The sequence below is a fragment of the Tachypleus tridentatus genome, chromosome 4 (genome assembly GCF_004210375.1).
Source record: "Tachypleus tridentatus isolate NWPU-2018 chromosome 4, ASM421037v1, whole genome shotgun sequence".
In the NCBI taxonomy this organism is placed as follows: Eukaryota; Metazoa; Arthropoda; class Merostomata; order Xiphosura; family Limulidae; genus Tachypleus; species Tachypleus tridentatus.
This window is the reverse complement of record NC_134828.1, coordinates 99,819,779-99,843,677: the sequence shown is the minus strand read 5'-3', so window position 1 is coordinate 99,843,677 and position 23,899 is coordinate 99,819,779. Positions and strand designations below refer to the sequence as shown.

Below are 23,899 nucleotides of genomic sequence, written 5' to 3'. Positions count from 1 at the left end.
ACTTTTTTTAGTGTAAATAAATTATTTTGCAGTGTAAGTCTAGAGGGAAGGCAGCTAGTCATCACCACCCACTGCCAACTCTTGGGCTACTCTTTTACCACTGTAAGGCTGTTAGCATCAGTCAATTTAAATACCTTTAATCAAACTTAAATTCACACAGCTGACAAATATTTAACATCTAGTTGTAGATAAAAGTTATTCTTGGAAAAATCTGGCTACTTATTTAGTGACTTTTGTATGGCTTTGTGTATTATCCGTACACTGTTCCTGTACTTTTTGGCATTGTCATCTCTAGATCATTTTACATTTACAAAATGTTTTAAACTACTTATTTTATGACATTCCACTAGACCAAAATTAAGCGTATTATATTAATTTGTATAAATTTTAATATTCTACGTATTAATGTTTTCACTCATTGTCTTTCACTTCATTCATAATACACGAATTGGATCCTAAAAACACCGAATGTACAGTGTACAAAGCATCGAGTATTCTACATATCTGAAGTTCATCCATTATTGGTTGATAATTCCCGTTTCATCATGTACTTACACATTTTAAAAGAACATCAGATTTATGTCTGGAAAGCTAACTTCAAGAGGTAATGATAACATCGTTTATACAAGAATTATGTTTTTCTTAGCTTACACGAAGCACTACCCTACTTGGTGATAACCTGTTTCCAAGTGCTCTTAAAATTTTTTTGTCTCACTAAAGCTACTGCGAAAATTTCACACGTTTTCGATAGCTTGGGAAAAGAAAAAGGAAGATGAACACTTTGGCTTTTTAGCTAGTTCCCAGTTGTCCAACTTAGAAACAATTTTTAATCATATTAGGAGTCTCACAAATTGTGAAACACTAGATAATGACGTAATGACAATTAGGTTTTCAAATATAGTTATGACTTAAACTATGATGCTTAGTTGTAAGCATCATAGAGTAATAGGTTGAATGTGTCAGCCATTTTTTCTAGCCCTTCCATACGTACTGAGCACCATTGTGCTTAGGGACATTGCTTAGATCTATAATGAAACAACTTTTATAATGATCGCCTTGTACTCCTGACACTGGAATTAATGGTGTTCGTACATTACGTATATTAGAAGCTGTCACATTTCAAGAAAGACTTGACCTTAAAGTTCTCACTTTTCGCTCTCTCATAACTTTTTTATTCAGCTGTTTTTTATCTTGCAGCAGCAGGTGAAAAGTTACACCGCACGATTTGTAGATTTAAACTGAAAACATTGTTATAATCGTATTACTTGCTATGCACCCGTTTAATCAACAACAACAAAAATTGTAGTTACCAGCATTAAATAATCCAAAATTCCAGAAAACTGATGTTCTGAAATATTACAAACATACTTCGGTTCGTTTTTTTAGAGCAAAACTACAGCAATTACTTATTTATACTGTGCTTGCCGTGAAGACCAAAATTTTAGCGTTACAAATCCCAAAGTTTACCACTGAGCTACTAAGGAGATGCAAATTTCGATGTAGATTATTCAGGTCATATTGTTCACATGTCACAATTTTGTCTTAGATATGTCAAAATTTTAAAGGCAAAGCAATGTTGATAGTATAAACTTAAGCGAAATACTGGAATTTTAGTATGTATAGACATTATTTAAAATGTTGTAATTTGATATGTTCACTACATGAATTACTTCAAATTATTAATATCCACTTACTTTCACACGAGAGTTTGTTTTTGAATTTCGCGCAAAGGTTCACGAGGGCTATCTCCGCTAACCGTCCCTGATTTTGCAGTGTAAGACTAAGGGAAGGCAGCTAGTCATTACCACCCACTGCCAACTCTTGGGCTACTCTTTTACCAATGAATATTGGGATTTACCGTCACATTATAAGGCCCCCAAGGCTGAAAGGATGAGCATGTTTGGTGCTACGGTGATTCGAACGCGTTCGACCCCCTCAGATTACGAGTCGAACGCCTTAACCCACCCGGCCATTCTGGGCCGTTTCACACGAGGTATTGATAAAAGATTCCTACAAGTATAACACGCATTTTTCAATTAAAGAACCACACAATTTTATTGAAAACTTGTTACATTCGTATGGTATAAAAGTTCACATGATACACTGTCCTACATCCTCTTGACACTAATGTTACCCAAGATAAGAACAACAAAGAATACTATACGAGGTAACAAATGGAGAAACAACATATTAATAATAATAAATACACAGTTCCTTTGTCAATAAAATCAAAGTTATACACACGAGAAGTACATTTAGTTCTATTATCATATTAAAAAGTATATATTCCAGCAATATGAATTCAACAGGACCCTAACACAGAGAAGGCATACTAAAGTTAGTTATCTTAGTATATTAATCAGTGTCTATTCATAATTTCTCAAATCCTTTCGTTAAATAATAAGTTCTATTTAGAAAATCAAAAAATGATGCACAGATGTGTTTATTTAACAACTGTACTAATATATGAAATAACATTTAAGTAGTGTACAAATTTAAGAAAACTAATTACTTAAAACTTCTCCATAAAACACTAACAAACTTAAATTAATTAATACTTACAGTATAAGCAACAAGTGCAAATTTTAATTTCTCTTTGAAAGTTCTAGTATCTCTTAATTTTTCAGTTGTAAACATCTCAGTACAAATTTGTGATTATCATAACAAAAATACCTTTTTCCCCAAAAAAATTGTAGGTATGAGTAAATAAGTAAAATTAGTTTTCATATACTTTTTATGAACCATATTACATTCCCATTACAAAATAAAAAAAACAAACTATACAAGATGGTGGATTCGTCAACTTTGATAAACTTTAATATAGATTTGAAGTAGATAAAGTGATTAAACTGGGAACTGTTAGAATGAGTATGTTTTAGAGTGATTGGTAATGTGATGAGGTAAGATAAGTCAATAAAAAGTTCTTTAAGAAAAAACATCTGTTTGGGATTGTGGGTGAATCATATTTGTTTTTATGTTTTATGGGTGAAACATTACTGTTATCACTAATGCATAACGACAATTCTGGTATAAACAATGCAAATTGTTATTTATGGAAAAAGCAATAAAATATATATTCAAATTACACCTATGTCCATATATGGACCATTTTATTTGTATATTTAAAACTTTATTACACTGTTACTCATTCCAAACATAATACTTGCTAATTATGTGACAAATCAGATCTACAACTCTGCCAACATATTAAAACATAATTTATGCTTTTGTTGTATCCTGACAACAGTTTTGAAGGTAGTTTCCAATTATAAAAATGGTGGTTCTCAATGGGTCAAGCAAGTTATTCATAAAAGTTAGACTGACATGACAGCAACAAAGTGGTGAGAAGAGAAATTAGTTGAATAATAAATATCTACCTTTTATACCTGTTTTTCCAGTTTATAAAGATACACAATACAACTTAGACCTTGAGACATGATCTAGAAAGTTTGTCATGATATACATGTCATAAAGCACTTAAAAAATAATCTAATTTCATTCAAACTTATCCAATCAATAAACAAAACTGTAAAACTAAGCCTAGATAATTTTAGTATTACCTAAAAATATGTTATTATAACCCATTTATAAAATCAAAACTCTCTTCCTGGTATTATTACTGTTCTGTAATGGACACAAAAATTTTTATTCCACAACACAACCTTTTAAACCATTATTTAGTCCTTCTCAATCTTGTATGCATAAAATGTCTCTGATATTGCTGTATACAGAACGACTAAATCCTTTAAGTACTTAGTACATGTCTGTACTATTGTTTTCTTATTTACAGAAAACCCTCACCTTCATGTTGTATGTACTTTAATACACCTTGCATTTAGTCATACTCTTTTTTGTAGATAATACAGTGAAACCTGTCTAAGCCAGAAACTGCATAGGGTAGAAACCTGCACAAGCTGTAAATATCAAAATTTTGCACCATTATCTTAAGATTTCTCTTATCAAAAGGCCCTCTATATGATGGAACCTGCATAACACAGATGGAAAACTATCTTTCACCTACCTCATCTATCAACAAGTAGGATTAGAACCCAAGTAAGGTAGAACAAATGTTTTTTGATTAAATAGTAAAATTCTTTTTTAATTAATAATTTCTTTTAAATATTAGTAAGTTCTTGAACATTTTGTTATAGTAAGTATTGGTTAAATATATTCTGTTCTTTTTTCTGTCATTATTGTTGCAGTTAAATTAGATTCACAAATTGTAGAAATATATTCGTCTTTTAAGTGCAAAATTCTACTCTTTAAATAACTCTCACAAAAAAGGTAAATTCCTATCTTCCCTAATTTTAACAGATAGTGAGGAAATATAAATTCCTACTTCATCGTAAGTGTTAAGTTACATTAACGCTATCAAACTGTATGCAAAAGTGAAGGGTGAAAATGAACTTCATGAAATGGCCATAGAATTGGTGTCCTCTTTTAACCGCATGAGAAAGCCCATTAAAAAAATGAAACAGTTGAAACTGGACACTTTTTTCAAATAAATTTAAGATTTTGTGTACTTGTGTACATTTTGAATGTCTATTTTTGTTCTTATTCTAATAAATATAGCATAAACAGTAATAATAACTTTATTCACAAGTCTTACTTCCCTTGAGTCAAGCAAGTATAACATTCTGCTCAAAAATTATATATAATTAAGGAAATGCATGTTCACTATATCAAAGCCAGAAAACCTGCTTAATAGGTCCTGTGCGATTCTGCCTCAGACAGGTTTTACTGTATTTTCAAAATACTGTTAATTTCTTATTTACAGAATAATCTCTTCAGCTACTGTCATTTATTAGTTACCATAACTGTCCAATGTTATTTTACATTCTGAAATGTAATATTTATCTTCCACCTATTGTTGTTCTATATTCCATTTTGTGGACTACCAATTTCACCTAGTGCTAAATTTCCATTTAGAAACTATATTTTTTTGTACAAATGAATAAAAACCCTATAACCTGAATGCTTTTGAATGGTGGACCTTACTTCTTCAGGGGCAAATTACAAATATTTTCGTGCTTATTGGTATCACATACAATATTACAGAACAGCTTTTACATTAATTGGTGCCTTACAGTATTGGTTATGGACTAATCTTTGCACGTGCTGGTTACTTATTCTGAATTTACTCTTACTGCATTTTATTGGATTGCATTCCAACTTTTGAACTAATTAATAACTTCTTCCTTTGGTTACAAAATACTATTCTGCATTTATTCTCATTTTATGGATTAAAGACAAAATGCTTTGTATTCACTCTTTTATTTAATATTTTTTGACTACAGTCTACCCTTTGCACCTACAAGCATTTTACTGGTTACAGATAAGTTTTTTTTCTTCCTGGTATCTTTGTTATAGACTATCTAACATTTTTGGCTAAAGACCATCATTTCACTTACTGGTTTCTCTTATTTTCATTAGAAACTACTCATTGTATCTACTGATATCTTATACTCTTGGGTACTGATTCTTTATTGTGCCTACCATTATCTTATGTTTTACACTTGCCTGTAGCCAAATGATACCTCTAGATTTTTAGGTTATCTATAGCTCAAAACATTTAAGCACATGTAAGCATTAAAATCGTAATAGGTGCAAAGAGTACTTGGTATTATTCATGAGATACGTACAAGTATCTTAAACATTTCTTTACAGAATGCCTTTTGGACAAACTGTAATTTTACATTTAAAGGCACAGATGATTACTTTAACTGACTGGTGTTTTTTATATCCTTATTATGGAAACCTCTGTATGTTGTGACTACCAATACATTATACACAAGTCATCTTCCATTAAGTATACACTCCATCTTATTCCTACTGACTGTACTCCTGTATGTAAACACATACTTGGTATCCTCCAAAAATTAAACACATTTTAAATATATTAATTTTTTTCTATGAAAACATAAAAAAACAAAAGAGGAAAAATGTGTAATGAGTCATCAGTACATAAGAGTAAAAATATGAAGTGAATAATGTAAGACTTACGTTTAATTAATTTTGAAAACGAAAAGGAATATGAAATATTAAAAACATTTATTTAAAATAAAATTAGTAATCTTATATTTCCATGTGTTGGTTTGCAGCTTTTTAAAAATAATTTGAAAGATTAGAAGCAAAAGCAACCTGGTAAGTATAACCTGGTAGTAGGTTATAAAATTTCCATTTATAGCAATTGTAAGTATGTTTACAGTCTGTGTATTGTACAGTATCCTTTCTAAACGTATTATTTTCTGATTTTGATTCAACTAGTAAAAAGCTGAGAGAACATAATCTTATTATTTTTATTCACTGCAGTGTATGTGAAACTTTGTGAACTTCATGAATTTAGCAAGTTTAGTTGCATAACAAAACCAAACAAATGAAGTAAATTTCTTTACATTACAGAAAAGGTTACAAAAAACATTATTAGTAAATTCCTTTATTTTATCAAGCAAGAGAGATTTCGTATAAATAAAAAGCCTGGCTACCATTATCAGCAAAAATGCATCTGTTTTAGCTTGTTAGTTTGCTGAAAAAAAAAACACACACAAAAACTGCTAATGCAAATATTACCTGTTTAAGCTCATGCGTAAAATGTGAAAAGTCACAATCAACAGCTTATTTCTTATATTTAAGCAAGTAAATTTCACACTGTTGATAGCAAAATCCATCATTTAAGTGTGAAGATCTGTAATGCATTACAACAAATATATTTTTAACAGCATATACCACGTACAGATAAAGGTTAATTTGTCACTACAATAGAGACAGCAGTAAACCTCATTCATAAATTACAGCATATAAAATTAACAGTATCTTTGTTTTGATTAAGGGACATTACAATAGTGCATACAAGTCAACATTAGCAAATCTAATGTTTTTCTTAAGCAGTCATTAGAAAAAGAGAATTTCAAAACTGTCACCATGAACAGCATCTTTCACCTACTTAAAGGTTTACAAAACATTGCAGAGAGTTACTATTAATTGTAACTACCACTAATTTATTTATTCTATAAAGCACTTCAGAGGAACAAAATCATAAGTGGCAATAAATTCTGTTTCTTACCCCATTCTGAGCTAGCAGAAAAATTACTATTCTCAGATGTGTAGTACTGTAAAACACTAAAAGTCAGTCAATATTCCCACGTAACATCAATAACTATCAATGGCTCATGTAAATAGCAAAACAACTACAAGTTGAAAATTTCTAAGCATTAGGTCATTTCTACAGTACTTAACAATGTTACTTTGAAAATATTCATTGGACAGATATGAATAATAATCTGCTTATTTTTAGCAATTTCTAATGATTCTTGGCACTTTTAAACTTTTGAGCATACATAAGAGGCACTTCTTCAATTACTGTAATTTGAAAATAAAAAACAGTTCCTCTAACTTTGGTTTTATTTACTTGTGAAATCATTCTGTAATAAACCTTATTGCACTTTTAGTTTACCTTCCATTGTAATCTTATCCATTGTATGATCTATTCCATCTTCCTTAACACAGGTTTCATTAAATATTTGATAGATATATGAAAACTATAAGTTATATTAATATCTTAACAATCTGTTAAAGAAAGAAGAAAATTAGGACAAGCTCAATTTCTTTTTTTATCATCTTGTTAACACATACTAGGGCAGAATCAGCTATTTTACCTAATTCATTTCCTAAATACTACATTATTAATTATAGTCACAAAGAAGTTCTAAAGAAATAAGTGTATACCAACTTAAACTGAACAAGAAAATTTTCCCTTATTTTGTATTTATTGTTGTTTTAATTTAAATTGCACGAACAGTATAATAACATACTGTTAAAATAGAAGTGTAAGATAGACAGAATAAAAGAAACATGTTACAAGTTATTATACAAATTTACAGTAAATTTAAAACTGATTTATTGTTACAAGAATTAAATAAGTGTGCAACAACCCACTCATGCTTTTCAGTTTCAAAACATATGATATAAAAGTGTAAAATTTAAGTATTCATAACTACTCAAATGTTTATTTTCCAACATAAATTGTCATGTAATTATTTAAAAAAAAAAACTCAACTGGAATGCTTCATATAACAAATTGATAAGATTACCCACAAACAAAAATCACAGTAAAAGAATTCATATAAAATCTACATACAATACGTTTACCTTATAATCATCCTGTAGAGCACTATAATACCCATCATCCTGTAGGCCACTATAATACTCACCATTCTGTAAGGCAACTATAATACCCATCATCCTGTGGGCCACAATAATACCAAAGTTCTTTGTACACAGGTAAATTAAATTTATCATTCTTCTTAAAATGACAGTTGCTAAATATGGGGTGGAGAGAAAAAGTGTATTTCTTAATACAAAAATTATACATCAATATCTCACAAACTAAAAATGTATGTTGGAATGGCTGGTATGGGTATTAACACTTTCACTGATAAGCAGAGAACAATGTTTCAACCTTTGTTAACCTGTAGATGACGTAGGAAAGTCAAAATGATGTTCTCTGCTTATCAATAAAAGGGTTAATACCCATACCAGCCATTCCAAGATACATTTTTATTTCAAGTGGGTTTCTCATCATCAAGAATCACACAAACTACCAATTAAAAGATCATGCTTCACTAGCCCAGATATTACACACTAAAAATTTAATATATTTTGGTATGTTGTACTCTTTCAAATAGCATATTTTCTAGTCTTCATCTTAACAGAAAAACTTTAACTTCATTACTACAATTTATTCACCAGGCTGTGACTTCATAAAAGTAAAACAACTGAGATTTTAGCTTTCTTACAAATACTTTTACTACATTGCATAATATAGAAATGACCTATACTTGCTTCCAAATATCACATTCACAGCCTGTGAAATCTAATTGTTGAAAATTGTGTTCAAAGCAGAAAATCAGAATAATACAGCTATCAATTACCTTTACATGCATGTGAGGCCTAGTAAAATGATTACTGTCACCATTATGCATCACATTAAAAGATCATGAGAACACCCCAGTAAATGATTTTGCTCAGAGATTTAACAATGCTATTCAATAAACATTAAACATAACAGTGTGTATCTAACTGGGAGTTTCACTAATCACAATTATAAATCACATATAAAAAAAATACTTACTGAATCAAAACGTGACTACTAGTGACTTTTATAAGTGCTAAAACAATACATTTGAATAGGCTTAAATGGTGTCATATCAGAAGCTTTAAATAGACAATTCTTTAATTTGTTTGTAGAAAAGTTATAAACCCTTAGCAGCCTTTACATTCAGTAACAATGCTTATCTATTCCTCTAAATCATCACTATATGATATCTTTCTTACTCACAGTCAACTAACTTTCAAATTCATTTTGAATTTGACTGACCAAAACTTAGAAAAATAAAAACCAATAAATATTCAGTATGGAATGTAAGAAATCAATGATTGAACACACACTATTAACAAAATAACCAAACAACAAGTCATGAAAACATACTGCATCAGTAAACTAAAAGTTTTGATGGTTGCCAATTTTCATCATTATATTCGATTTTAGGCTAAACCTTTTGTCTTTAGTTGTAAAGACTGGTACATAATTAAATCTCAACAAATTTCACATCAGACTATTTCAGGTTTAGTACATTATGATCATATGATGTGAGGAAAACAAGTTTTCAATTTGCATTCACTTTTGTATATGCAGCAAGATAATTTTATCATGAGATACCAAATACTATTTTTGAAGATACATCTTTCTTACTGTTTTTAAAAACACACAAGTTTATTAACCTCCAATAATAAATTTCCCCTAATGGTATACAACTAGACTTTTTTTAACATTCAATAGGTATTAAAACATTTACATGTTTAGTAAAGCTTTCCACTTCAATTTTGATGACGTACAAGATTCAAGCTGCTAAAGTTACAATGTCAAGCAATTTTTATACAAGAGTGATGAAGGGTTAATGCTGTTTTAAGTAAATTAATATGTTTATACCACATGCAAATCTTGTGGTAAATGTTTTTCCTACATATATAATTAGTTTAAGGTGGGAGTAAAAATGTGCCATAAAATAATGTTCTGGATTACAGTAAAAGTTCTGGCAATATAACAATATAAAATACATGAAAAAAAAACAGTACTTGCAAAAACTGAATGATAACATTACTGGTAAAATCCAACATAGTAACAAAATATAAACTAATGAATTTTTAGGTTTAAACTAACATAAAAATGAGAAATGTAGAATCATTCATTCTCAAAATTACATTTAAATTAAACCTGTTTAGTTAAAATTTCAAATGTATTAGTGTGATCAACAAATTGTAAGCATTTCACAGAATTTTCTTACAGATGGCTACATCATCAGGTATTATCAATATAAATTACACAATTATATTTAACAATTTTGTGTATAAAAGATCTAATTAATCTATGTTAGTTAAACTGCCTAATTTTATGGATGCCATATTGCATTTTATGTTTAAATAATGGTTATGTCAAATAGTTGTAATAGTTACACAAGTTCACCTTCCAATTACAACAGAAATAGTTATACAACTATCAGATGAGATCTAACTTGTATATCAAAGAACTTCTCAAATTCCAGTGATCAAAGACCCAGCTGAACTTGTATATATTTACTGTGTTGATGTAAAAAATTATAAAGAAAAATTTGGCAACTTTTCATATGATAAAAAGCTGCACTCTACTAAGATGTAAAATAACAAACTTCTTTCTAATTAAAATCATGATGTTGCATAGATAACAAAAACAAATTTTCAACTATACAATCAGGAATTTCATCTAAAAAATTTTGTTGGAAAATAACAGAATAAGATACTGCACATAATTCATCAAGGCAAGAACGGCAATTAGGTCTTAAGCATTATGAGCAATCTGCCATTTCTGGAGCAAACAGGCCAAATATTTCAATGCATTTATCTTATTCAATTCCTATTTCCCATAACTTGCAAACTGTCATGATAATTTTCAACTTCTAAATGTAGACTTGTTTTCTGTAAAGTGTTATAATGATATAAAAAGCAACAACAATTAACATAAGTCTACTTAATCAGAAAACTAAACAAAATTAATGCTTGTGTTGCAATCACTCTTCAGAAAAACATTTTCTTAACTTTTATAATCCCTCTAAGCTATACAGATTTCGCATCTCCTCTAAACTATCAAATATCAGTTGAACAAACCGCTCTGAACTGGTGTGAGGACAAGATCGTTTAGAAGAAACATGAAAGAAAAATTTGTGGTCATTTGGAATGACATAGGACACACCATAACCATCATCTGATACTGGTCCAAATCCTCCTCCTGGGCCAAGCTGGAAAACAAACAACAAAAAAACAAAAACTGTTTTTACTTTTTTTTTAATTTTAGGATATGAAACAGTAATTTTTATTTCCACAGCTCAAGACCACTACTGTAAAATATAATCAATTTTAATTGTGAAGAAATCAACCACTACTCCAAAGAAACATGGAAATTCAAACAGACAAAACTTGGCATCTCTTACATATTGTTTAAATAAACATATCCAAGGTAATGCAAAATTCTGATGATACAGTCAAACACCGTGTCCACAACCCTGAACTAAATGATTTTGAAAAAAACATTATCAAGGATCAGGATTTTTACTCGTACCAAAACTAAATTAACAGTGATGAAAAAACACATTATTTGTTCTATGAACCAAAAAAAAAAAAAGGTAAACATTATTACCACTCAGATGTCTGTGTATAAATTTCCATTCATATACATTTAAGGTTTATGTTTCTTCTGAATATCTAAATCTGCATAAGATAACTAAATATTATTTTACACTGTTAGATCAAACTTATACACAAAAATATGAACTAATTACCTTATTGGCCTTATTAAAAGGTGATCTCAAATTATAAGGTGACCCCCATTTTCAAAAACCATGGGGAGAAAAAAATTATTGTTACAATGTCTTTCTTTTAACTCTGCAAAATCAGTACTATAACTGAACAGCCTGTAAGTGGATTACTTGAAAGAATAAGTATTGACCTTGAGCAAACATTTGGTGAGCATGCTATTTTAACATTCAGGAATGCCACAGGCAATAGTAGGAGGAAGGGGCCTGTAATTGGCCCTGTCTATAAAGTGACTATGAATTTTACAGACTAATTATTAATAAAATGATCATCATCTTATAATTGGGCCAATATGGTATATAACAGTAATTACATAGTTTGATATAACCTTGATGTATTTACATCTGGATGCCCTTTTCTAAAAACCTAATTTGAGTCTTTTGTAAATATTAATACTTTTAAGTTTCTTGTTTTTTACCATAGAAGTTAGAGTAATAAAGTATTCCATATATTTGCAAAATAATACCTAATCAATAAGCTAAAATGTTGTGCTAATTCTTCTTGCCTAACATCAGTTTTTGTTTTGTTTTTCCAGTTGCAGTATGATGTTACAAGACGTATTTGTCTGACCTTCTGTTTCAGGATTGTATTGCACCTAAATTATAATGGTTTTATCTGATTTCTGTTCCAATATTCTCTGGTAAAGACTATACAGCCAAATTATCACTATTAAAATAAAATACTTGAAAGCAACATATTTCTCTTTTTATATCTAAGCTAGGAAAATAACACTATCAACATTTCAATCAGTGAAAACAAAACTAGCCCCATTAATGTTCATCTTATTTCCACAACAGAGAAACAGCTAACATAGGTAATTCACAGAAACAGCTATCATAAGTAATTTATACTTACAGCAAACATTAGCAATATTAAAGGCAGAACATGCATGAAGTGGCTGATTAGCCTACATAGGAATAGAATAAATATACCTACACTCTCATATGTCATAATAGGAAGCATTTATTAAGCATTTTGGTTAGTTTTTGAATTTTACACAAAGCTGCACGAGGTTGTCTGTGTTAGACATCCCTAATTTAGCAGTGTAAGACTAAAGGGAAGGCAGCTAGTCATCACCACCCACTGCCAACTTCTGAGCTACTCTTTTACCAACGAATAGTGGGACTGACTGTCACATTATAACACCTCCATGGCTAAATGGGGCAAGCATGTTTGGTATGATGAGAATTCAAACCCGCAACCCTCGGATTACGAGTCGAGTGCCTTAACCACCTTGCCATGCCAAGTCAAGCATTTCGGAATCATCATAATTCCATCACCAGTAATCTAGAGGGACAAAACAAGCAAATAGCATTTGTAATTACAACAGAGATATATATACATAAGAAGTAAATCATTTAAATATACAAATTAAAACACGAGAAAATGAAAAATATGGAACAGGTGAAATAGTTAAAATAAAGTGAAGACATTATAGTATTTAGGGACAAATGGAGAGTTTTTATGTATAATATTTCTTTTATAAGTAGTTCAGTAACACGTTTGGCTGCTGAGATAATTTTGAATGCAAAGACAGAAATCTGATGTCCTGTTTCTGTATTGTACTGATAGTTAGCAGTGCTGGGATAGTTTGTAACCTTCCTTACATTTTTATAGATAATAAGTCCATGTGTTCACACACTTGTACTTTAAAGGGACATTTGGTTTTACCAATATAGGAGGCCTTACAAGCTTCACACATGCATAAGTAGATGAGATGTAAGCAATAGGCAGTCACCAAACGATCTTGCTAGTGAGAAAAAAAAAGTCTGAACTTAGATTTCATAACAGCTTTCAGGTCAATTTGGGAACAGTAAGAGCTACACAATTTTTTAAACTGTTTTGTGATAAGGGAGCTTTGTCTCCCAAGATGTAGTAAACAGGTGTATAAGGGAAGTTTGGGTAAAGTAATCCATGTGTGCCACATTTTTCATTTTCTTGTGTCATAATTGCTTATTCAAATTATTTACTTCTTATGTATATATCTCTATTGTAATTACAAATATTGTTTGTTTGTTTTGTCCCTCTAGATTATTGGTGATGGAACTGTGATGATTCCAAAATATTTAATAAATGCATCCTATTATCTTGTTTGCATTTGTTTTTATTAAGTTGCATTTTCTGAAAAATGAGTCAATTACATATATATTCTCTACACAAATAAATAAGTATGCCCAAATACTTAAAAAAAACTAGTAATGAAAGACTGTACAAAATTTTATCCTGAAAAAAACTGTTGACTGCTGAAAATCTTATGCAAAATTCATAAATTTAAATTAAGTAATTTATCGAGACAGTGATACCAAACATGGACCGTCGCTGGCCAAATGTATGCTTCAATCCTTTTAGGCTGACATTTTTCTTGAATATTTTACGACTAATAAGAAGAATGGATTAAATGATGAATTGTTTAGTTTACTGCACGTCTTCAGGGTAACTCACTGCACACTGATTATTTACATTGTATACATTATAGATGTTTTGAGATGTACATAATACACAGTAAGCAGTGTCTGCCTGTACTAAATCTCTTCCGTCTAACAACAGAAAATAAATATTTCATTACTGATTGTCTTCAATGTGACACACTGCCACCACCTGACTAGAAATGTGACAAAATGTTTCAAATAGGTCTTGATAGTAAAATGCAAACAAGGCTGGAGATACTGTAGACATTATCTGATCAAACTACAAACCCCTATTTTACCTCCATGCTGTTACCTAGTTACATTTGGTGGATTTAAAATTGTAATTTTTAGTTTAAGTGAATAACATCTACAGTATCTTTGGCTTTGTCTCCCTATTTGCAGTTTTTTTAAATTTCTAATTTTTTTATTTAATTTGTTTGCTGTATTTTTTATGCTCAATTACAGATAAAATATAACTTGATATTGCAGTTAACTTTATATATTGTGCTGATAATAAACAAAGCTAGTATTTAACTGATACGATTCATGATGATTTATTGTAGTTATTGGCTACTTGATTGCATTAGTTCAAGAAATAAAATGTCGAGCTGCAGCTGAAGATTGTCGTGGAGATTTGTTTGAACATTTATATTTTCTGTGTACCTAACATCTGTATGTATAATGCACAGCAACAGGCATATACAAGCCTAGACTAAGCCACAACCCCAATAAAGCAATTATGAAATTTTACAAGTAGAAAAGCAGCCTTTTAAAATAAAATACTGATATAAATGAACTTTTGTATCTTTTAAAGTTATAGTTACAACTGGATGCCATTTTATGCTGACTTTTAACTAAAAATTTATGAGTTGACATAAAGTTTGAAGTTGAAGACTTTTTATACTAATTAAATTCAAGTTGAATAAATTAAAATTCTGGTAATAGGAAGAGATCAGTGTTCATCTATCTTATTATGAAATTCTTCTGTTGATATAAAAATTAATGGTCATTGATTTTATTACATTTTGATTAAAGTTATGATCAAATCCAGTTGTTATTCTTAACTTACCTTATTACTAAATGTCTTTAGATTGGGATCAGGTGTAGTGGTTAGCTGTGTGTGAGGAGTTTGGCTTGTAGACAGTGTCCAAGGTCTATGAATAATGTTTTCTAAAAACTCACTCTCCTGTTCACAAGAAAAGTTAAAACACACAAGAATCAGATAGGCAGTATGAATAAGCACATATCAAAGTTTATGTTTAGTTGAGTATAATGCTATATATACACACACATATACATACAGGTATTTGTTTTAACACAGCTACAGCATCAGCGCATCTCCTATTACAATGATGTCCATATAAACTTTATGCAAAGACTTTCCAAGGACTTATATTCAAATTTCAAGAACATTCTAAACCTGCCACACAGAGTTAAACTTGCATTTTCTTGGCAGTTTGATTTATCAAATTTACTTGTCAATGAAAACCGAACAAGTCTCGTGAAGCACAAAATTCAAGATAACCAACAAGAAATATAAAAATATTAACTCCACTAACAAAGTAAAATTTTGTACTATTATTTTGTATATTTATTTTTTATTGAAACTAAAATATTAGGATGATTTATTTAGGATTATCATTGAAGAACAGGATTCTGACAGGATTTTCAGTACTGAATTCTTGAAGCACATTTTTTACAACTTTTCTGGAATTCAAGGTTCTGTGAAAACCTGTTATAACTGACAAACAGAATTATAAGTGTTCAATACTGTGCCTGAAAATTCTTTTGTAGTGCCATTTCCAATACAAATCAATAAAACAATACCAGTAGTTGTGATCCAAACACCAATCAGCAGGATCGTAGTTACATGTACAGGCTACTTTCCAAACAAACCAATAAAAGAAAACAGTTCCAGAAGTTGTAATTCAGAAAACTGTAAGATGAAACCAGTCAAACACATATCTCACTTTCCAATCAGATCAATAAAGGAAAACAGGTCCACTAGGTGTAATTCAGAAAACTATTAGCAGAATACCAGTCATACATATGTGCCACTTTTCAAATAAATTTATAACATAAAACATTTCCAGTAGTTGTAAATCAGAAAACTGTCAACATGATACCAGTCACATACAAAACAAATCAATGTAGTAATAATTGCATGTTTAGTCCACTATGTGCTGGGTAAATTCACTGATACAGGTTACCAGATTACTTCTTTTTGTGACTTGTATGGAAAGTTTTAGACTATGTTTTATAGTTTTCTACAACAACCGTTTGTTGCTTTTTCTTGGTAATTCTAAAGTTTACTTTACAGATGTCCTTGATGTAATTTTTTTCACTAATGCAAATTCAGGATGAAGCTAATATTCTATAAAAATCATAATACTAGAATAACAGAACGATATACAAAGTAATATCAAAATAACTATTTTCAACTATATAACTGCATATAGGTACCATCAGAATTTCTAATATCAAAAGTTTAAATTAAGATTATAGAGTGTCAGTCAGTTTAAAATAACTACATAGGTTCCTGTCTTAGCATTCATTTTGCTATAGGCTTGTCAATATGATGGCATTAGCAGACTGTATAGGTATTAAGTTACATTGTGCATAAGGAAAATGATGAAAAATATCTATATTGTTAGATAAATACAAAATGGTCTTCACAATATATGGAACAATAACAGGATGAATGCTAAGCCCTTACATCTCTTTCATCAATCATTAACAATAATTTATATGACAACTGTGGTTACGGGCTATTGTTATACAGCAGATATTGGAACCGCAAAAGGCTTCTTGATCACACACAGAGACCCATGTTATTTTTCTCCTCTTCATGTGCAGCTGATGATTTTGGAGAAATTCTGAATAACCTACTTTAGATGTCTATAAACAATATAGCAGAAATTCCCCTTTATAAATGTAGAGAAAACTGCATGTTGACTTAGAACTGTAGCTGGATGTTTTGTTTTGATGGAGCTATATGTAAATTGGATCAGTACACTGGACCGAGCCCATATTGGAGAATTAATATTTACTATAATTCCAAATTTACTGAGTATAGTTTGACAAAATTTGGTAAGTTTTTAGTGAACATTACAAGTATGGTGTATAAAACTTTTAACATTTTTAATATTTAAAAAAAACTGCAAGTGAACTTACTTCGTCTGACTCAGACTCTAAACAGTTTGAATGCAAGATAACTTCTATGGTAAAAATTATAGTACTTTTTTCTCCTTGTACTTCTTTTACATTATTCCTAAAACCTATTATATGAATATCAAGTTATTTTATTTTGGTAAAACGTGATAACTTATTTTCTTTACCCTAACATTAATTGTGGTGAAATCATGTTCAATCCCTAACCTTTTTCCAATAGTTTTCTTTTAATGTTACTGTTTTGTTGCTATTTGAATCATGACTAACCATTAATCTAGCAAAAGGAAGCAATATATCATTCATCAAGATCAAGAGAAAAGCACAAGTTACAGTAAACAAAGTAATAAAGTACATCACATGCAAGCAACTTGTCACATTCCTTATTGACAAATATTTAGTTACTTATGACAAGAAATAAAACAATACATTTAAGAAATAAGAAAATTAGTACTTAGATGTAGGTCTCATATTTCTTTTTGCTTTCAAAGTATTGATAAAAGTTAGACCTTTGTTTTTTGGTAGAAATATTGTTAGTGCTTTACTTAATTTTAATTTAGTTGAAATATTTTCTATGATGCATGGTAGAAGGGTGTTTTACTTTCTGGTTTATAGCTCAATGAAACAACAAACATGGGCTGTAAATTTATAGAAGTATATAAGGGTGTAGTTTATGTTAAATTCAGAAGATCATAGGAGTGGAAAGAATATCCAAAATGGGCAAATCAGGGTAAAGAAGTGTTATATGATATAGAGAAATAGACTGAGAATTTATTTAGATATTTCAATTTTGAAATTAAAAGATTAAAACTGAGATAATATAAGAACTTGAATTATGAACTATATTTTGATTCCAAGTTAATTAATATACATTTCTAATAAAAAAGCTTAATTCAGTATTGAATGCAACTCTGTAAAATGCAATGACAAACACCACTTAATAATGTTTAGTCTACACAAAAGTGATGTTTCTTTACAGTGTGTGTTTCTCAAATCTACAGATATTTGGAAATGTCCTATCACATGCTTCTTTATTAATTTTGAAACATTCACCAGCAGGATGAAAATAAATTGCTTTGACTTCTGCAGGCACTAAGTTAGAAATATAACTTGTCCCATAAGATGATATAGTTTCATTTGCTACATATCATATACTGCCCCTACAGCTTATGACATCTGATTTTTTATTTAGCTATGTTTTGAAAGAAGCATCTAAGCATGGTTAAAGTGTACACATAAAGCTTTGTAGTCACGTTCTTGATACTAAATTAACTTGAAGCTAAGTTCATTTAACATAAATTGTATTTTAGTGTAACTGAATGTGATGTTCATTATTGACTGTAGCTCATTTTTACTTATTTACATTCAAACTAGACTCTTTTTGTAGTGCAAGTAACATTTTCCAAAACTAAGTAAATGTAACAAAGCTTATCACGTTTCATATTTATGAATCATTAATGAAAATTCTTGTTCTATGGTCTAAATTAGAAACAATTTCTATATTCTCAATAAAAATAATGTAATTACAGGTTTTTATTTAATTTTAATCAAGAATAATGTCCACTGAGTGTGTTATAAAAATAGACAAGTATAATGAACAGCTTTATTTTGTTCTAAAACTTGCTAACACACTAAACTTTGCTTAAAGTTCCCTTCCTGCATTTGACAATATGTAAATAATGTTAACTGTTATTACTTGAAAAACATTATATTTCTGCAGCTAGATTGAAGGAGTTGCAACAATAACATTCAAACAGCTTTTCACAACAGCAATTTTATCAGCAGACAATAATAAATATTCGAATATACACTTAGTCCACTGTGGAGAAAAAAAAATCACTTTACATTTAAAATCTCTGTATCTATAGTTCCTTGCAGTAATATTATCAACATCTTTTTATTTTCAATTCTAAAACATAAATTTCAATGACAAAAGTTTCTAAATAACATTTTTAGCTTTTTATTTATTTATTAATACTGTGAATATCAAAATACAAAAAATGATGTACGACAAAAAATTGTTCAAAGCTTACAGAAAAAGCAACAACAATGTTTGCAAGTTGTTTGTTTTTAACAAATGAGCTACTTTAACACAAATATTGATATTTACTAATTTAATAAAGATTGCAATGACTTACATAGTTTAAACCCTTGCAGGCAACGTACAGAGCAAACAAGTGACGATCAATTCCCATTCCATTCATAGCATCTCTATACATTTTTTGGTGCACTTCAGCTGCTCTCTTCAAAAGTCTAATTTTCTCATTTTTGCTAATGCTGTTTTGCATCATTGCTCTGTATATATATGGGAGAAAATACATAAAATGAGATAAAGAAATGCAACTAATGCAACTGCAAAGCATTACTACTAAAGCTTGTAGATGATTACTTTATCACTTTATTTATTTATCCGTGTCTTCAAATTATATTTGCTCTCTAAGAAAACTAATAGCTTGAGTTTTTTAGAGACAGATGATAATCCTTGAAACTTCATAAGGACAGCAAAAACTTCAGTACCTTCCTATGTTCTTAAGCAGAGAAAAGAATACTTAGAATGTATGTGCTTTGAACATTAGTCTTACAATAGAGCTTTCTGCAACAGAAAACACACCACAGGGCTGCAATTAATATACATGGTCATGAGACAGAGCATCACTGGATGTAGTTACATGAATCATAACACGTACTGAGACTACAAAAACTTTTGAATATAAAGTAGTCAACCATTTGTATAAGGTAACTATTACCAACTACAGACTATTTATTGTCAAAAAATCAGCCTAAAGGAATTTAACTTTTTATATAATGATGAAGCTAAACAATAGGTGCTGGAAGTATCCATTTTACAAAATTAACAAAAGTTTAATGAATTTGGTTTGACCTCATTAATTTTCTACATAAACATTTGCAAGACTACTAAGTTAAAAATCAAGTCTTAATAATAATATGTTTGGTTTTTATGGCCATCTGATGAAGGATGAAGTTATCTGAAACCAATTTACTCAGTGATGAGTGTTGAATCCAATGAGATATCTGATTTTATATTAGCTTTTAATAACTTAAATGATTTTCTAGTTTTTATGTATCAGATTTCACAAAGAGTATATTATTGGATTTCGCTTGATTTTTACCCAGAATGAAGCACTTTTAATTAATGTATCATATGGAAAAAAATTAAAAAAAGGCAATAAGAGATTCCTACAAGGTATGTGATCAAAGAAGTTATCAAGTTAAAGTTTAAAGTACATAAAAGATAAAAATATCTATGAGATATCAAACTAAAGCAATTTCAGTTCTTACAACTTGTAGCTGTAAGTATAATCTAACATTATACCCTAACAATTACAGATTAAGTTACAAAAACTGTTCAGGTTTTACACTGCTTTGATAAAGTTTACTCTTGTTATTGTTTCAGAATTTAAGCAAAGCCCATCTGTTTGATATTTAAGGAAAGCCCATCTGTTTGATATTTAAGGAAAGCCCATCTGTTTGATTTTTAAGGAAAGCCCATCTGTTTGATATTTAAGGAAAGCCCATCTGTTTGATATTTAAGGAAAGCCCATCTGTTTGATATTTAAGGAAAGCCCATCTGTTTGATTTTTAAGGAAAGCCCATCTGTTTGATATTTAAGGAAAGCCCATCTGTTTGATTTTTAAGGAAAGCCCATCTGTTTGATATTTAAGGAAAGGCCATCTGTTTGATATTTAAGGAAAGCCCATCTGTTTGATATTTAAGGAAAGCCCATCTGTTTGATATTTAAGGAAAGTCCATCTGTTTGATATTTAAGGAAAGCCCATCTGTTTGATTTTTAAGGAAAGTCCATCTGTTTGATATTTAAGGAAAGCCCATCTGTTTGATTTTTAAGGAAAGCCCATCTGTTTGATATTTAAGGAAAGCCCATCTGTTTGATTTTTAAGGAAAGCCCATCTGTTTGATATTTAAGGAAAGCCCATCTGTTTGATTTTTAAGGAAAGGCCATCTGTTTGATATTTAAGGAAAGCCCATCTGTTTGATATTTAAGGAAAGCCCATCTGTTTGATATTTAAGGAAAGCCCATCTGTTTGATATTTAAGGAAAGTCCATCTGTTTGATATTTAAGGAAAGCCCATCTGTTTGATTTTTAAGGAAAGTCCATCTGTTTGATATTTAAGGAAAGCCCATCTGTTTGATTTTTAAGGAAAGCCCATCTGTTTGATATTTAAGGAAAGCCCATCTGTTTGATTTTTAGTTCTGAGATACATCTGTACACATATATTTTGTACTTTAAAGTTTTCACAAGATGTTTTATTTTTTCTTTTACGATTACACATAATCGTTAAATATGCCAATTTATATATAAATGTATTAATTAAAAGAAAAACATTTGGGTGTGTAAAAATATAAAATTCCTGAATATCAGGTTATTCTTATGAAAATTAACAAGACTGAATTACATCAATTCAAATACTTTGCATATTTATGATTTCCATAAACCTCAATGTAGCCAGAATTTTATGAAGTTATGAACAATTTCTATGCATGTTAGTTGTTACACTGAATAAAGCTGTGTGAAACATCAAGACATCATTACACAGGAAACAGAGAGGGAAAAAAAGAAAAACAGTAATGTGGAAATGACCTTGTGATATAATCAATGAGAAGCTATTTATAAGGTCTCAGTTAAAGTACTCTTAAAATGAAATTACCCTTATAAAAGCTACTACTTGTGCAAACTTTAATACACTACCAATTGTACCATTCACGGAAAATCATAGTAATATTTTTGAAATTTAATTAAGAATTCAAATTTTGACTACAAAATTCTTAACCTTCTAACTGAAGTTGACTTTCATCAACATTCTACAAATAAACTAATTTTAATGGACGTATTTTCAGATCATAGCATAAAACTAGAGAATCTTTATAACACATGCATATATAGCCAGCTTTATAAGGTACATGTCTATTCAAAAACTAAAGTAATAAAATCTCCAGTTAGTTACCGAACAAAATCAGATGACTCAGGAGTGCATGAGCGCACAGTCTCTGTTCTTCCCCACAAGTACATACGAGTCATGCAAGCTTCATACGTCTGAGGAAAGTGCTTTGTTTCTTTATAATATGCTAACTGTAAAGCCATCTGTACAAAAGCATCTGGAGAAACCTGATAAAAAATTTGGTTTAATCATTCACTTCATAAAAATAGAATAACTTTTACATAACAAACTATTTCAAATATCTAAAATTAAGAGATATGTTCAAGAGAACTGAGCTGTTAGATTATTTCTATCAAACTGATTGCTATATGGTATCATATTTTTAAATGGTTTGTAAACATACTGAAAATGTAATAATCAGTAGCTGAGCATTACGGTCACGAGCTATCCACGTCCAACATTGAGAAGTCCATTCAGTTTAGTAAAACTTCTTTAACAATATTGAATAACTAGACAGTGTAGCACAGAAAAGAGATTTAATATTCAAGATAAAAATCATATGAGACTACCGTCTGTTTTCTTAACTTGTTCATTTCAACCCAGGTGTGTAAAAAACATACAGCATTTCACATTTATTTTTCTCTACAACAAGTCACTACCCAGTACAAAACATTATCACAACTGACAGTGCTCTGCCATGATTGGTGTGAAATTAGGATTTGTTTCTCTTTTGAAGCAGCATTTAATTGAAAATAATGCGAAGTCCAAGCTGCCATCTTTCCATTGAATTTTGCAACAAGAAACTTTGATGGACATTGTTGTAAAAATTGTTAATTATATTAGAAGTGGAAGCTCTCTCATCCATCGACAGTTTGTTGAGTCTTTGGAGAAAAGCAGTGACTGTACTTTTGATGATCTTACTGACTTTGCAAATGTAAGATGGTTAAGTAGAGAAGTATTGGAACAATTTTCTTCCTTATTTCCTCAAATAAAAGAGCATCTTGTTGAAAATTTCCCTGAAATTGAACTTTCTCATGACAGCTCAATTTACACTTTCTGTGCGACACGATGACTCACTTGAAGAATATGAATACAAAGCTTCAGGAAAGAAGTAAAATAATAAATGAGCAATCACAGTCTATTCATGAATTTCAATTAAAGCTAAACCTCCTTGCAGAACAATTACAAAAGAATGATTTGACACATTTTGTAAAGTTGAATACTGTCCAGAAAATAATAATGACTATGATTTTTCTGATGCTAAAGATAATCTCTATGTAAAGTGGATCAAAAATCTATCTCAAAAATTTGAATCACGTATCTCCGAATTTAAAAATTTGAAACTGATATTGGAATTTTTACATGATCCATTTCAATTTGACTTAGGAAATTTCGGTAAAAAACTACATCTTTTTTTGTTTTTGGATAAGTGTGGATTTGAAAATGCTTTGCTTACCCTGCAAAGTGAAGAACACATAAAAGATAAACAAAAATGTTCAATCA

The 23,899-nt window shown here is 29.9% G+C and overlaps 1 protein-coding gene and 1 long non-coding RNA gene across 5 annotated transcripts in view; one reads left to right on the top strand and one right to left on the bottom strand.

Moving 5' to 3' along the window:
• The window catches only part of LOC143249765 (uncharacterized), a 53,086-nt gene extending 38,155 nt beyond the window's left edge, over nt 1-14,931 (top strand). For both annotated transcript variants that reach the window (XR_013027929.1, XR_013027930.1), the window contains exon 3: nt 12,440-14,931. This is a non-coding gene — a long non-coding RNA (uncharacterized LOC143249765). The remainder of the gene's footprint in view (nt 1-12,439) is intronic.
• The window catches only part of LOC143249763 (carnitine O-palmitoyltransferase 1, liver isoform-like), an 88,998-nt gene continuing 67,127 nt past the window's right edge, over nt 2,029-23,899 (bottom strand). For all 3 annotated transcript variants that reach the window (XM_076500148.1, XM_076500146.1, XM_076500147.1), the window contains 4 exons: nt 22,463-22,623; nt 19,619-19,775; nt 15,382-15,498; nt 2,029-11,330 (listed from right to left, as the gene is read on the bottom strand). In XM_076500148.1, coding sequence (XP_076356263.1) covers nt 11,133-11,330; nt 15,382-15,498; nt 19,619-19,775; nt 22,463-22,623 — 633 coding nt within the window. In that variant the 3' untranslated portion in view covers nt 2,029-11,132. The remainder of the gene's footprint in view (nt 11,331-15,381; nt 15,499-19,618; nt 19,776-22,462; nt 22,624-23,899) is intronic.